This window comes from Sphaeramia orbicularis, chromosome 16 (genome assembly GCF_902148855.1).
Source record: "Sphaeramia orbicularis chromosome 16, fSphaOr1.1, whole genome shotgun sequence".
NCBI lineage: Eukaryota > Metazoa > Chordata > Actinopteri > Kurtiformes > Apogonidae > Sphaeramia > Sphaeramia orbicularis.
The window spans coordinates 51,478,143-51,495,239 of record NC_043972.1 but is presented as its reverse complement, the minus strand read 5'-3'; the positions used below and the strand labels follow the sequence as shown (position 1 = coordinate 51,495,239).

General features: G+C 36.9%; 1 protein-coding gene across 1 annotated transcript in view; it reads left to right on the top strand.

Moving 5' to 3' along the window:
• Positions 1-17,097, top strand: part of agmo (alkylglycerol monooxygenase) — a 110,144-nt gene that overhangs the window by 29,421 nt on the left and 63,626 nt on the right. Inside the window, exons 4-5 of the mRNA XM_030159227.1 lie at positions 10,119-10,222; positions 14,038-14,133. Coding sequence (XP_030015087.1) covers positions 10,119-10,222; positions 14,038-14,133 — 200 coding nt within the window. The remainder of the gene's footprint in view (positions 1-10,118; positions 10,223-14,037; positions 14,134-17,097) is intronic.

Below are 17,097 nucleotides of genomic sequence, written 5' to 3'. Positions count from 1 at the left end.
TTCAGGTTTTCTCTGTATCTGATATAACTCTCAACTTTAATCTGATCTTATATGAACATCTACATGAACAGTAAATTAAATATAGGAAAATATATTTAATTTACCTATTATAGAAATATAATATATACATTTTCACTGAAAAAAGCAAAATACAGAGGATAATATAAATGGTGATAAATCACTTAAGAAAGGTTAATTAGAGAGAAACATTTATTTGGGAACTGCAGCAAAAATAGCATTGGGTCTTTTTGGGTTAAAACGTTACCATGTGTTTGGATGAATAAAAAGTGGCTACTTTATTTGTTATGTTGGTCATCAGATCATACACTCTACACATTAGAAACATGGACTCTTCAAAATCTTGTATCAAAATCATACATTGATCAGAGAAACAAGCTGAGGAGGCATCTACATCAACTGAATAACACAGCACAGGGAACTGATCATGTTCACTGATCATAGGAGTTTGTCAATGGTTAATGATTGTTGAGTGGTAAGGGTGGCCAATGGCTGGTATACACAGCCTGGCCAAAAAAGGCCATACTGGGATATAACGAAGTTCATATACTTGGGATAATTACTGCTGTGGTTAATATGTTTTAGCTGCAACAAATTCTTTGACCATAACTGATGCAATGAGTAGCTCATCATTTCTGAAACATCCATCTATTTGATAGAAAGCATAAAAAAATAACAATGGACAATGCTAGGATTCATCAGGCTCATCTGGCTTGTCAAAGAATGGTTCAGGGAGCATGAGACATTATTTTCGCACAGTCCAGACCTGAATCCCTTTGAGAATCTGTGGGATGTGCTGGAGAAGACTTTACACAGCATTCTGACTCTCCCATCAACAATACGAGATCTTGTCCTAAAATTAATGCAACTCTGAGTTGAAATAAAAAGTGTGACAGTATGACATTGTATTGCATGGTATAAATTATATCTTGACAAAAGTTGTATTTTGCATGATTTCTGCCGTGCACTTTTATGAAACACAGTAGTAAACTGGCCTTGTGAAATAATTGTCGGTTGATACAGATGAATGTTATTGATCTCCAGGGGGATATACAGTTTCTTGATCAGCTCAACAAAATTAAAGACAGAAATCTTATTTATATAGATATTTTTATATATACTTTTATACTAATGTTAGTACTGTGTGCTTGAATGCAATGCAAGATACTATTATTATTATTATTATTATTATTATTATTTTATTTTATTATTATCATCATGATGAAAAAAACAAACAAACAAAAAAACGGCCCACAGCTTTGGAACTAGACCCAAAAATATTAATGCAAAAATGCGCAGCTTGGTCTTGAAAGATGCGCTATGACTTCTGTTAACGGTCTGACGTACGGTTTTTGTTAAAATTGCCAAAAAACTAATTCGTCCACCTGAAATGAATAGGACCATTTTCAAATTGCTACCATTCCCACACGATTGAACCTACAATCATGCTGTCTATACGGAAAATGTGCAACCCAGCAAAAAGATTGTGTGTGTGATGTCAAGTACCAATATCATGTACAGTTTTCACACACAATGTGGTTGACCAAACTACATACACACGGGGAACAGAAGGCAGACAATGCTCCGTACTCAAGTTTCCTTTAACATGGTGCCTTATTGATAATTTATCTATCTTTTGGCACTTCACTGTTTTTTCTTTTGAGATAACCTTTACTTTCCTGGATGTTTAAAATATTTTTTTTCTTTTCCTGCAGCGGCACTTCATTACTTCCTCTTGGTACTGTTTGTGTCCTTGTTATGTGCCCACACCCCTCCCACTCCTTTAACCCTCCACACAGCAGCAGTTAAGACAAAGAGATGTACTCAGCACTCTGGTCTCCTCCACTGTCCTCCCCTCTATCTTTGTCCCAGAGGAGACCCAGCTGATGTGGATGTTATTGTTTGAAGTGTTCCCCCTGTCTGTGTGGTAGGGTGCGGGGGTGGGAGTTTGGGGGTTTGACCTGCCTCCGGTCAGCTGGGGCGCCATAAATCTTCGATCTGACGGCAAGTTCCTGGACCAAAGCAGGTTTTGGGATTGATAGAAGAATCCGGGCCTCAGCTTGGTTTGCCTGTTCTGTTCTGTTTGGTCAGGATGTCTGGGTCTTGCTAACCACAGCAGACAAGGCTAAGTGAAATGCCTCATGGGAAGCAGAGATAACATCAACAGTGATGTATAGGTCACTGTGCTCTCACTTGTCATCTGCACTGTTTTTGATGAAAGAGCGAGCGATTGTTTTGCTGGTCCTATTGAAGTTCACATCATGAAGGGAAGCCTTCCACAGGCCCTGTATGAGACGCACTGAGTGCACAAGAACAGAGTGTGGTATGATCATCGAGGGGTTGCTGAGCTCGGCAGAAGCCTTGGTCCAACTGGCGGCTGCCCTCATGTGGTCCAGGCTCTTCACACTCTGACGTCCCACTGTTAACAGCTTTGACAAATGACGAGACTTCCACTGCTGACACGGCTGATGACAAACTTCCAAACTATTAGAGGAATAAAGTATTAATATGAAGGACCCGTAAGAGGAGTGCTGGCTCTTATGTGGGCTGTTAAATGCACACAAGAGGAATAGTAAGAACTGCAGTAGTTTTTGGCTGTTCAGTCGTCGTGCTCACATAAAGGACAGTATCATTAAGTAAATTGGGAAAATGTACTTGTAAGCCCTTCCATGAAAATTGGGTTTAGGTGTTTAGATGTTAACCTCTTAATGCCTGAATTTCCACTGTCCAGCCAAAAAAAAATTGCACATACAATATTTCACTGCACCACCTTTGGTTTTGAATACAAGAGACATTCACTGTGACATCTTTTTTGCTACATAGTGCTTATGTAGTGTCGCAGTAAGGTTCATAATATTTTTTCCATCCATAGTTGCATTAATTTCTGATTTTTGATGATGCACCGCACCGCTGCATCAAATCTTCATCACATTCCAAATTAGTGTTTAGACTTTATGGAGGCTAATCTGTATGTGAAAATGATGTCTCATTCTCCCTGAACCACTCTGTCACAAGCCTTATGACCCTGATGAATCCTGGCATTGTCCAGTCTTTTTGACATTAAAGAAATGAGAGGCTACTTACTGCATCAGTTAGAGTTAAATAACTTGCTACAGCTCAAACATTATCAACCACTGCAATACTCGCCAACGGAAGGATCTGAACTATCTGCTTAGTTAAATCCAGGCAGTTACTTTTTTTTTGGCCAGGCTGTTTTAATTTAACTCTTAACTGCAGCAAGTAGTCTCTTATTTCTTTAACATCAAAAGGAGTGGACAATGCCAGGATTGATTAAGGTCATTAGGCCTGTGACAGAATGGATGAGGGAGAATGAGACATCATTTTCACACATGGATTAGCCACCACAAAATCCAGACTCTAATTTAGGACATGCTGAAGACTTGATGCAGCGGTCCAATTCTCCATCATCCATCATTTTTAGGCGAGGTAGTGTATATACAAGTATATTTGAAAAGATTATATGTTTTTGTTTTCAAACACATACTAGATTAACTGGAGATTTTTTTAATTTGCTGTAGTCAAATTAACAGACAGAAGTTTGGTTTGAAGCAAATTTCGGACAACAGGCGTAGTAAAACAGATTTTCCCAACTCAGGAGATAGAGATGCTTTTATTGATGTCCCAAAATTATTTTCAGTGTCCTGAATAGGTATGAATATGCCCAACCTGGCACTGGGGGAATGCATACGTTGTCTCAGCTGAGTCCATCATGGAAACGGTTCAATACAAATTTGTGACATTAAATGTTAAGCAGTTAACCCTCACTTTGTGTTTCTTACCTTTTCTACAGAACCATCTGCAATTAATGGAAGCTTACGATGATTATGATGTAGATATTCCCATAACACATGTCTGATTGTATAACGTAGTGTAGACTGATTAGAGTCTAATCAGACCATCATTCTTACCTGCACTTAGTGGTAAGTAGAAGAAGGCCTTTCACATTTAGTGTGTAATTTTAACACCCTGTTTGTGTGAGCTGTAAGTGGGCCTGAACAGGGTTAGTGTGTTTAGTTTAGTGTGTGTGACTGAGCTGTGTGGACAGCATGACGTATGGCAGCAGTGGAGGGGAGTTGGCCCACCATCCCATCCAGTGCAGCGTTCTGTGTTTGGGTTGCACCCCATCCAAGATCTCTCCAATCTAAACACTGGAAGGCTGTTCACAGCCCATTACCACTGTGACAGACAGGGCAGCCCTCCACTCCGAGGGCTGCACATTATTGGCACTGCTAGTTAGTGCCAGCAATTTGTTGCTTAAGGTGATTATCTAAGCAGCTGATTGATGGAAGTGTAAAAGTGTTTCAGAAACCTTTGAGTACTTAAAGACAGTCAGTTTGGATCTGCTTCGAGCCTGATTATTTCTGTTTAGTCATACTTTCTTTTTATAGCTGCATTTTTCAGTGTGCAGACTGATAATCATTGACACTTATTGCAGTCTTCATCTGGAGCAAAACTTATAGAGCTCAAAGAGACTTTGGATCTCAGGTTATATGACTCACATTATGTAGTTCTTGACAGGCCTGAAGTGGACGTAAACAGGCTGTGTCAATGTCTAAGGCTCCATGACTGATTATGCCTTATAGGCTTCATTTTGTATAATGACAATTTAGCTGTGTATCTTAAAGTAGAATAGTACATCAGCCAGCTGCTAGACTTCAGGTTGTTTGTGTTCAGAATACAGACATGGTACAACTTGTCATGTTCCATAGCATTAAACCATATGATGATTAAAGCACAGCTAAAAGTCTCAGCCATGACTAGGGTGAGGTACCTAAAACTGCAATTCATGGTCATGGTAACACAAATTTAACACCTCATTTTGGTGCTAGTTCAACAGGATGTGCAACAAACACCTGTGTGAAAAGGGATAAAACATCAAATTTAATGAAGCGCACACCTGTTTTTAAAGTTGGCAGCGTAAAATAAACCTCTAAGATAAGAACTGTATATCCTGATAGTTAGAATTATGACAATACAAAAATATAAACGAATGTCACTACCAAAATAGTCAAGGAATAAAAAAGCTGAAAGACTGCACTGCTTCTGCTGTTCATGACCTGTCACACAAATGGGGGCTTCATGGTGCATTCAAATCCATGTTGTAAATTTGAACATTTTTGTGCAAATGGACAAAGCTTCTTTAAACCACAAATTTATTTATTTATTTATTTATTTTACTTTTCTTCTTATTTCCTTTTTATCAAATACATAGGCCTATATCTGTCACTTTGTACTTGATGTTTCTGTATGCATTTATAATGTTCTGTTGTGGACTTGAAAAAAATCTGTACACCAGTATAGTTCCTGTATAATGGTCTATTTCAGCTGTAATGCTTTGAGCACCAGTGCTGCTCTTCAGACGTCTAGAGCAACAAATACAGAGAAGCCATCTTAAATACCCTAACTCTCTTAGTGTTACCAGTCATGTGATCAGTGGACTTACAAGTATGTAGATTATTTACAGTAGGAAAGATTTAGAAAATAAGAAAATGAAGTAATGAGCGTTTCCATAATTTACAAGTGGCCCCCGGCAACATTCTTTGTCACAGGGGATGTGCATGTCTTAAGACTCTATTCTTTTAATGATGTTTACCATCATTTTTTATGGTTTTTAAAGTAGTGTTTTACCACCAGTATTAAAAAGGATTCAAACTATACCTGAGCCCAGTGACATTTATGAGCATTTTTTCACACTTACATTTGTTGAATTCTCATTTGTGATGGCTCTAATGAATCAGTTCTATGGTCAATTCTTTGTTCTGTATGACATCAGCTATGCTATATTCACATGCAGTTGTTACAATCTAATAAATTAATCTGTAGCTGTAAAATAATCTTCAAATCAAACAAACTGTTTTGTGTCAAATTATTGATTTCCTCAGTAAATTACTGTGAGGAGTTCAGTGATGTCATCATCCTAGGGTTTATTTTGCAATAATAAACAGCTCTGCCGCACATTGTCACTTAAATAGCAAGGCTGCATAATACAGGAGGCAAAAAAACATTGTAGAAATCACTTCTGTGTAAATGTTTTAGCCTGTGAATGGAAATCTGACAGCCTATGTTTTTATGCTGCTTTGGTATGAAGTGTCACAAGTGTCTGTCAGCCGTTTAGTGTGCACTCATCCCTAATGTTCTGTGGATTGGAAGTCTCTCTGCTCTTGCTGGGAACACGGACTTTGTGGCATTGGTTCTCACCATTAACTGGACTTCCCTGCTGAATAGGCCCTGCCAAACTATGTGATGTCCCACCGAGTCCAGAGATGAGGACATAGGCTTGCAGTCAAGCCTAGCAGTTTCTACTTCCTATCATTGACAACGAGCATCAATCTTAACCACCCTTAGTTGAGGACCCTGCCAAGCATGACTCCAGTGAGAAGGAAAAGAAAGAAAAAACAAAGATTCTGGCTGCTGGATTTAGACAAAGGCTGGATTATCCTTTGAATATGTCTCTTAGCAAGAGAGTCCACCTCTGAATCCTTCTCGGGTCAGAGCGAAAGCCATAATTTTTCTTCATATGAGTTATACCTCCAGTCTACTTTTCTCCTAGTCTGGTGGTTAGTTTGAAACTTCTGGCAGTTTACGGGGCAAATAAAGTTTGACATTAAGTCTATACATGTAGCTTCTTTTTTCAGCTTGCCCCAAAATACACCATTTATCATCATATTGACATTTCCAAAAACATTCCCTGTGACATTTATTCTTTCACACCTGCTGAAAACCAGCAAATAACTCTGTTAAATAAGCAAGGTGTGGAGTATTGCTTGGGAACGGTAGTTTTCACTTGGATCCCCGGGGTTCCTCCAGTGGTTGAGGAATTTCATCTTTCTTCCTTGGATTGGGAACTATTCCTGACAGAATGTGCTGCTTCTCTGCTCTCACATCACACACCTCCACATTTCAGCGTTGTGTTTACACAGGTGTATCCAACCATCGACCCATTGGGTTTTACGACTGCTGGTCATGATCCAATTCACAAGTTTATTAAACAGTGAGAGGAGTTAGTTGAAACTTTTTGGAATATTTAATTTATGTAAATGAATTTAAGCTACTTCTACTTAGGGGTGTTAGAAAATCTCGGTTCTGCAATATTGCGATATTTCATTTCAAAATACTGTATTGATATTTAAAAGTACTGTATCAATATTTATAGATATTTATTTAAATGCAGACATGGCAGAGGTTCCTTTTTGTTTTTTGGTTTTCTGTATTGTTTATATCTTATTTATTATTATTTAACATTGTTTTATTATATAATGGTTATTTGAAGCATCCTAAAAGCACATTTTACTCTCTGAGAGAGGCAGATGTTAGTTCCTTTTTTGGGATTGCACAAAAATGTTATGATACTAGTTACAAACTAACAGAATGTGAACATTTGAGAAGGATCTTAATCTGTAAGTTCTGTAAAACATAATTTATGTTTTAACACAGGAAATTTTTTTAATATAGCATTAGATCCTGTTGTGATCAAATAAAAATGTGTTTAGTGTTTGTGCATATTTCTGGTGAAATTCAGTTCCTCCAGGAAATAATTATTTAAAAAAAAAAAAAAAAAAAAAAAAACAGTATCATTTTTAACAGTATCATGATATATTGTGACATATTGTATCGTGATCCTAGTATTGTGATTTGTATCGTATCGCCAGATTCTTGCCAATACACACTTTTGCCACTTTTGGCCTGTACTGTATATCTATGCAAAATACATTTGATTGTAATGTTAATATTTGTAAATTTGTATGTTGCAAATATTGTAACAAAATGTATATGAAATTGATAATTGAAATAAAAAAAATATTTAATTTGATATTTACTTTTGTTGTCCATCCATGATGTTCTTGGCTTTGTCCATCCGTGATGCAGCCATTTATCCAAACTCTTGCTATTTAGGTACGATAAAATATTTTTTTCTTCTAACCAATTATTAGGTTGTCAAATAGAGGGTTTAAGGTATACATTGAATAAATTTTAGGATGAAAATGTCATAGGAATGTCACTTTTGAGAACTTGGAATTCTTGCAAAAAATAGATGTTAATTTTTTGTCCATCTGTGACTCAGTATTTTATTTTTTTTATATTTTTCATTTTAAAATATTTGAAACTAAATTTTGCCCTTTGAGTATGTTTAAGATGCCGATTAGACCTTTCCAATTATGTGTAATATTTGTCTTAAACTTGTCTGGGTCAAAAGTTATGAATCAAATAGTAGTGGGCTGTCCATCCGTGACACCTTTGACCTTGCCCTTATGTTTTTCTTGTACTTCCAGTCCAGTCTGCACTCAGTCCATTATGAAAACAGGTACTGACGCTGCTTGGCTCTGTGTTGTGACATATTCAGAGAAATAATACATCCATGTTTGATGTGAGATTGGAGCAGCAGGAGATGCTCTTGACAGCTGTAATTGTTCCATTAGCTGCTACCCCACTAAGATATGTTCTAATACCCCAAGCACACAAATGCCGAGTACAGGACCACACATTGGTATAAATGTGTTTTGGTTTTGCTGTTTTGACCATTTGGGTCATGGAATCTTGCGTGATCTATCAAATCCAAATGCCTCTCAAGATAGCAGGATTCAGGCAATAGGGCTTCTTGTTGCACTTCAAAGGTGTTTTTGCCACCTTATGCAGAAGAGGGACATTTTAAATGAAGCATTAGCACTATAATCTGATTTTTTGTTAGCGTTGATGAACAAATTCTCCTTTTGCTTCAGTAACCTATACTGTAAAATACATTTAAATTGGTGGGTTTTTTTCTCCTTATAAATACTGCACCTAGTGAAGTCAGAATATTTGACGATATTATTATTCGGCTGTTCAGAAGTAAAAGAATGAATTGTGATTAATTATGGCATGACTATTTTAACGATAGAACAATTACTGACTCCTGTTTATATATAATTTATATTATACATTAATTTCATATACTGCAATGGAAGGATTTCAATACATAGTCAACTGTAACATAAAGGCTAGTGTGTGATGGTAAAAATTAAACTAAGCCATCTACATCATTCCTTTTAAAGCCAGCAGATTTCCTCAACAAAAAAAGTAATTTTACTCCATAGAACTGGAGTTGCTGGTCTGCTGCCAGGTTAATTGTTTTAGTTTTTGGTTTGGAAAGTGGCACAATAATGCAAATAACATAACAGATGGATCACCCAGTTGTGTCTATAAACTAATCCATGTGGAGTACATGGAGATGCAGCACACATGGATGATGGCAAGATGTAGGCTTATCACATAGTTTAGTTTACTCTCAAAATTGCAGGTGAAACTAACCAGACCAAAAGTATAGGATTTAAAGGAAAAAATATGAACCTTGGTTTGGTCTTTGGTTCCCTCTTAATTGCAAATTCTATCACACATCGAGGCAGTCACATGAGATTGTAACCTCATTGAATGGCTCTTTTACTATATTAAACACTTTAATATCAATAGGCTATATGAGGCTTTGCGGTTCTGCAATCTTTGAAGGTTACTGTTCTCTGCTGTGTATGGCTGCAGAAGCCAGGGTGGACAGGAGGTGCCAAAAAGCACAGTCTAGACGGGGTGGTCCGGAAATGGCCCGGAGATCCAGTGAAACTTAACGAACATGTTCCCTTTGGATGTTAAAGCGAAGTGTAATACAGATATTAATGTAGCAAGTATCACAACACAGCAGAGGAATGTAAACTGCAGCACTGGGACATAACTGGATGGTTACCAGCTGCAGCAAAATACCCCCAATGTTATAATATCCTGAAATCCCACCCCTCTCCAGAAGGTCGGCAATGGTCTCGGCCTGAAATTTTCATCAAGGCTGGTTGGCCAGAAACAGAACCAAAATGGCTGCTTCTGAATGAAAGTGTCTTGTTACTCATGTGGGAAAGGGTTTATTTTTTAGATAAATCACTTGTCGTGGTGCTGTAAAAGCAGTGTGTGAGGGGTCAGGGTCTGTGCATGGGTCCCCTGGGCAAAGTTCCATGGCTGCTGTTAGCTCAGCAATAATCCTGAGAAGGTGACTGAAGTGATAACCTCTTATGAGAGAGAGGCTTTTGGACCTCCTGTGTTGATCTGTATGTGTGTTGTTTCAGAGGTGTCCATCCTGTGGGCTGCCCATCAGGTCCACCACAGCTCTGAGTTCTACAACATGACCACGGCCCTCAGGCAGTCCCTCACCCAGCAGTTCACATCATGGGTAAGATGGGCCAGGGTGTATAGATGGCTTGATTGAACAGCTGCACTATACTGGAAATAAATGACACTGAAACCTTAATGCTTGGGCTTAAAACAAACAAATGTAAAGCTAGCAAGCATGTATTAGTTTTACAGCAATGTAACGTAACCCTACAATGCTGTCACATCCACAAATGGTGGTTCAAAGGAGAAGGGTCTGGCTGCAGACCGCCACTGTCAGACCCCTCCCTTGCAGACGGCCACTGTGAGGCACCTCCACTGTCAGGACCGGAAATACGCAAAATTTCAAAATAAAGATTGACCGCCACTGTCAGGATTGGAAATACACAATTTTCAAAACAAAATCGTACCTCTGGTTATTTTAAACCTACAATTTTCAAAATAAGATCAAAAAGCACATTTGGAAAGTAAAATAGTCTATTGGTTGCCTGACAATTTTTGTATTTTCTTGCAAAATACTGTATGGAGAAACAATTTTCTTCTGGATGCATTTATGAGGGAAAACGTGAAAAAAAAAAATGAATGTAATATGCATTTTAAAAAACTTTTTAATCTATACCCTAACTGGTATAGAGATTTATGCCAGAAAACAACATGTATTGGATGTTCTATCTGTAATATTATCCTCCCTGCATTGTAGGGACAAAGTGGCACCCATTATATTAAGTTAGAGGAAAAAAAAGTTAGGCTTGTTTTTTAGCTTAACAGCCAACAGGCTGTAAGCTATTGTCGTCATGCGGCGTCTGGCATCGTGGTCGTTGGTTACAAAACTTTCAATCGTCTTCTTCTCCGAAACTACAATTCCAATTGACTTCAAACTTGGTATACCGCTTCTTTATGATGATGTCAACAAAAGGTAGTGAAATTATTTAGATCCAGATCTGATTCTGGATTTGGTGCGACTTTGAAAAATTTCCCCATTATAAGAGATAGGAAGTGGATCGATGCAATAACTCAGTAAATATAAATTATATCAAGTTGAAATTTCTACAATACAGCCCTGATGGGGAGATGACCAAAACATAATGGCCACATGCTGATCAGGATCTTCTTCTGGATCCAGGAACTTACAGAAAATTTAACATGGGCTCTTATGGGGTCTATCAAAGAATAAATCCCAACTATCCATGCTTTCAGCTTGAGCTATTTCAGTAGTATAATGAATGCACATAACTGTGTGATAATAAATGGCATCTGGATACATTTCCCAAAGCTTTTAATTTGGCCAGTAAGCTACAGGGCCATTGGTCTTTTTTTTTTTCTCAGTGTTTTCTAGAAATGCTTCTCATTTCCAGTGACAATGTAATGAGCAAGGTCTATACTGTGGCATTTTACAAACACCATTATCTGAAGTGTATAGTGCATAAAGAAACAAAATAATGTAAGAAACAACCCTTCTGTTGCATTATAGTATTTTAACTGAAAAGATCAAAGACAAAAACACACTCTCCTTCAAATCACTTTTGTTCTCTGCATTCACAGAAATCTAGATATTTTCTGTTGTTCAAAATTTCCTCAGTAAATGTCCACACATCCTCAACATTATAAAAATTCATTTGAATGGCTCCAGGATTGCCTCCCTGTCTTCTTCATCCACTGTATACCAGAGCTTCTTATAGAGCAGCTCAGCCTCAGCCTCTTCCCCCAGCAGTAAAGAGGTGCAGATTGGCCTCCACACACTCTGCTGCATGTCTGCAGTCCTGAAGGATTCTAGTTTCATATGTGTTCTTTAAACATATCAGATGGAAAAATGACCTTTCCAGTGCTGCACCAATGTTGTCTAACAAATAATTGCTGGCAAACAAGACTACCTCATCCACTGGTGTCTGAATATCTGCAACTGCTGCTCTTCTTCTTGAGAATATATTTAGATAATAACAATAAAAGTATATATAAAATTATTTGTAGATGTATAGAAATAAAATGTTATATATATACATGCAGAGAGATAAACAAATCACATGACATTTACTAACAATTAGGGATGTAACGATTTCCGGTATAACGATAAACCATGGTAAAATTGCAGACGGTTAGTATTACTGTTAAAATTGTAATTATCATGATAACCGTGTTTGATTACCATACTTTTAGGGGGGAAAGCCCTATGTAAAGATCTGCTTTAATGTCAAATATTTGAGTATAGTTTTTATTTATTACAAATTAAATTTTATATACCTAATATTTGGAACCGATATTCACTTTTAAAGTCTTTGAAAAGGTTCATTAAGGATCTTTGTGTTATTTATGCAATAAATTATATACATTTTTCAAATCGGATTTTATATATTTTTTTTGTGTTTTTTGGCCTTTTATGTTGCTATAGTAGGTTAATGTGAAAAAAATAATGGGCAGATGATATAGATGAAGTTGTGCTGAAAAAAAAAAGATACCAAACCTGGGTGTAGTAAACATTTGTTTATATTGTATATAAAGGCAAAATCAAAAGTGCTGAAAAATGACCAAAATAAATTCAGACCCCTGAGGGTTAAAACTTGAATGTTTCTGCCAACAGAAAGTACATTGTACCTATTATTTTATTTATTTATTTTTAAATACAACTTGGTTAAATTATTTCAGTTTGTGTATAAGTACTTTTTGAACATCTTGAGCACAATTTCAATAATACTGTGATAATAATGATAACCGTGATAGTTTTGGTCACAATAACCGTGATATGAAATTTTCATATCGTTAGTTTTGGTCACAGTAACCATGATATGAAATTTTCATATTGTTATATCCCTACTAACAATATGTGCACTGCAGTCTTCAAAAAATTTGTATCCAACTTACTATCAACTCAAGATGGAACTAACATAGACTTTGTGTTGGTCCTGGTGTCATGTGCATCACAATAAGTGTCTGTGAAATGCAACAGTGGAAACGATGTGTAGCGGCAGCAAAATTAAGGAAATAAAGCTTCGATTTGGGAAAATTGTAATCCAGCATTTCCGCTGACAAGGTTCCTTGCCGCCACACCACAAATAAATAAATCATCACCGTCACATTAGACTTATTATACTTACGTATAATATAAAATAGGCCAGGACAAACATTCTGCCCCCTCAAATGAAAGTTTGCGAAGATTCAGGAGGTAGGGAAAAGGTGAGCTTCACAACAGCAGGTGACAGAGTATTAAGTAACGCTGTTAAGTTTCACTTTCACCTCCACACCATCCCGTATATTAAATGTGAGGAATGAATGCAGACTTGAAATCAAGTCAACAAGACATGAAATAGATTGTTTTTAATATCATCTACATTGAAGTACAAGTACATTTTATTGTCACTGCATTCTCTTTTAATTTGAACTTTCCTTATTTTTCCAGCTATCTTTTATTTGGAGTTGTTGTTTCTGAGGTTAACAGCAGTGAGTTTAATCCTTCTCAATCAACTGAAGTGATGTTGTCGGGGAGTCTGTTTGCAACAAAAATAAAAACAATGGGCTTAAGAATGAGTTCTTACAAAGAATGCCACATTATATGTATTTTATAGCACTGAAGTTTCTTAGCTAGTGAGGTAATTTAAGTCTGTTTTTTTTTAACTGTTGGGACTGAACATTTTTAGGTAGCTCACTTTAACATGCAGGGGTTTGTGTAAGCTGGTTACTTATGCTGATACGTATGCTGATACTTGTCAAGTTCAGATCATCTCACTTAAGTCTCATTTCACTGCTTCTGGTGGCTGTAGACTTAAAGATCTACAACATGCCATAATCCAGGATTTACACTGATGTTTTGTCAAAGAAACAGTGCAAAACACACCATCATCAAATTTTGTCATTTAATGAAATTGATTGTTCTGTATTTTTCAGATGTTCTACCTGCCCATGGCTCTGGCTATCCCTCCATCAATTTTTGCCGTTCACATTCAGTTGAATCTACTTTACCAGTTTTGGATCCACACAGAGGTAATTTTTTTAACACATATCTTTATTAAGGTTTTAACACATATATATGTTTTCTGACATGAATTGGTAATATTGTGTGGGTCTTCCTTGAACATAACACCCCCCCCCCCCCCCCCCCAGACCACATCTGAATTTTGAAACAACAGTGAAAGTAGATAACAAAATAATATTGACAGACATTATAAGTAATAGTGACTTGAATACTTCTCAACATCCATTTTTATTAGCTTACCAGCCGATAGGCCGTAAGCTATTGTCGTCATGCGGCATCCGGCGACGTCATCTGTCGTTGTCTGTCGTCCGTTACAAAACTTTCAATCGTCTTCTTGTCTGAAACTACAATTCCGATTGACTTCAAACTTGGTATACAGCTTCTTTATGATGATGTCAACAAAAATTAGTGAAATTATTTAGATTCGGATCTGATTCTGGATTTGGTGCCACTTTGAAAAATTTCCCCATTATAAGATATAGGAAGTGGATCGATGCAGTAACTCAGTAAATATAAATGATATCAAGTTGAAATTTCTACAGTACAGCCCTGATGGGGAGATGACCAAAACATAACAGCCACATGCTGATCAGGATCTTCTTCTGGATCTGGGAACTTACAGAATATTTAACATGGGCTCTTATGGGGAAAAAATTTCAATAGTCATCTTCTCCAAAACTACAGTTCTGATTGACTTCAAACTTGGTATACAGCTTCTTTATGATGATGTCAACACAAGGTATTGAAATTATTTCGATCCGGGTCTGATTCTGGATTTGGTGTGACTTTGAAATTTTCTCCCATTATAAGAGATAGGAAGTGGATTGATACAATAAAACGGTAAGTATCAGTGATATCAAGTTGGAATTTGAATTTTTTACAGATGTGATTGGAATATGACCAAAACATGGTAGCCATATGCTGATTCGCTTGGCACCATTAAACTTGATTTGAATTTGTTGTTTTGAGTTATCCAAATTCTTACATGTCTGCATGTTACAGACGCACGTGTTTGATTGTTTACAAATAACATCATTCCGGTAAAGAAATCTGGTCACGTTATTGCCAACAACCAATTGCCGACTGTACTTCCTTTGGGCATGTGCGGTGTGATCCTTCGCACGTTATTTGTTTAGAAATAACCTCGTTCACATGATCAGAAGAGTATTCCCGGTGACGTTATTGCTGGGAATCCTCCAAATACACATAACTGGATGATAATAAATGACATCTGGATACTTTTCCCAAAGCTTTTAATTTGGCCGGTAAGCTACAGGGCCATTGGTCCTATTTTTGTGTATTTTGTGTATTTTGTGTATCATAATCAAATATCATTTAAAAAAAAAAAAAAAAAAAAAAAAAAAGAGGTATGGTCTCACTTTGTAAGTTATGATGATGAGATGTCAGGTCTTGATTCTAAAAATTTTAGAAATGAATTCCATATCTTGTGGAAGGTATGAGTTTTCCGTTTAATTGTGTGTGTGAGCCTTTCAATAGCTATGCAGGTTGACAGTTGCGCATTCCATGAGTTCGATGGACAATCAACATTTTTCCAATGTCTAGCTATAAGATGCTTTGCATGTATTAGACAGAGGTTCACCAGCCTGCTTTCATGAGTTCTAAGAGCTAAAGTTTCTGGAATAAGACCTAGAATACAGATCTCTACAGACAAACACGCTAAGTGAATATATATTCCCTTCTTTCTTGAGTCTGTTTGCTCATGCAAAATGAAAAGCATTTAATAAACATTAAAAATTAATATTTAATCGTGATTAATCAAAATTAATCCACAGCAACCCTTTGATTAATCTGATTAAAAATTTTAATTGTCTATCAGCACTAATTGAAACCCCCCCCCCCTCCCCCAAATTTACTACATTTAAGGCAATATTTGTAATCTCCTCAATTGTCAGATATGAACTGTAACTAGCAGCCTATCAAAACCATATAATGAAATACTTTTTATGATTCATGCTGAGCAGGATTGAGTTGGGTCTCTTGCTCCAGCCCTCCACAACAGCCTGGTTTTCTCATGTGGCCTCTCAGGAAAATTAATTGCCCATTCCAGGCCTAATATAGACCTGGATTTAGTTACTTTTGATTCCTCAGTCTGTAGAAGAAAAACTGATTTAATTGCAACTAATCAAAGCAAATTGTGTATTTTGTTATGTTTTTGACATTCATCAAGAGTCAGCATATAGCCCTAAGGCTGTAAGATGCCTCCATCTTAATGCTGTGAAGTGTTAAAAAAGTAATCTACGACAGTCTGTGAAGTTTTCTTTCTCCTTTTGCCAATACTAATCACTCCAAGTCAAGCCTTTGTAGACCCCTTGTTGCAGTGAAACCTGTGTTCAATAAAAAATAATGAGATTTATGAAATGTTCCAAACAGAAGCATGACCACTCTCTGCCTTTAAAGCAACTGCAAGTATCACTTTTACAGTCCCCATGATTATTAGGAGGAATGAATAGATTTGGAACAGTCTCTATTCTTTAGCGCGCTATTAGTAAAAGCATTTGTAATAGTCAATATTTTCTGAGGGGATGTAATTTATGCCTCTTTTATGGTCCTTTTTTGATGTCATGTAATTTATTGGCACACTATTGGTCCCGCCTCAGTGCTAGACTGAAGTGGTGGAGACCTCTTTCATTCAAGATAAAACTCTCACGCTCAGCTGCTAGACAGAGCCATTACAGGGAAATAATCAATCACTAAGATGTTATGTCCAGCCGAGTGCGTTCCCTCAAAATTGACGTTACTGTCATGATGATGCAGGACACCAAAACTTAAACCAAATTATGCGGCGTGTGGCAGGATCTGATGCATCTGTTCAATGTCAGAGTATCTGAAAAAAAGATTGATGTATGATGTTTTTATGCACAGAATGTACTCCTGATTCATTAAACTGTATGACATTTTATACTAGGTTGTGTGTGGGTGTCTTAAGTTTGTAAATGGGTGTAACCACCATC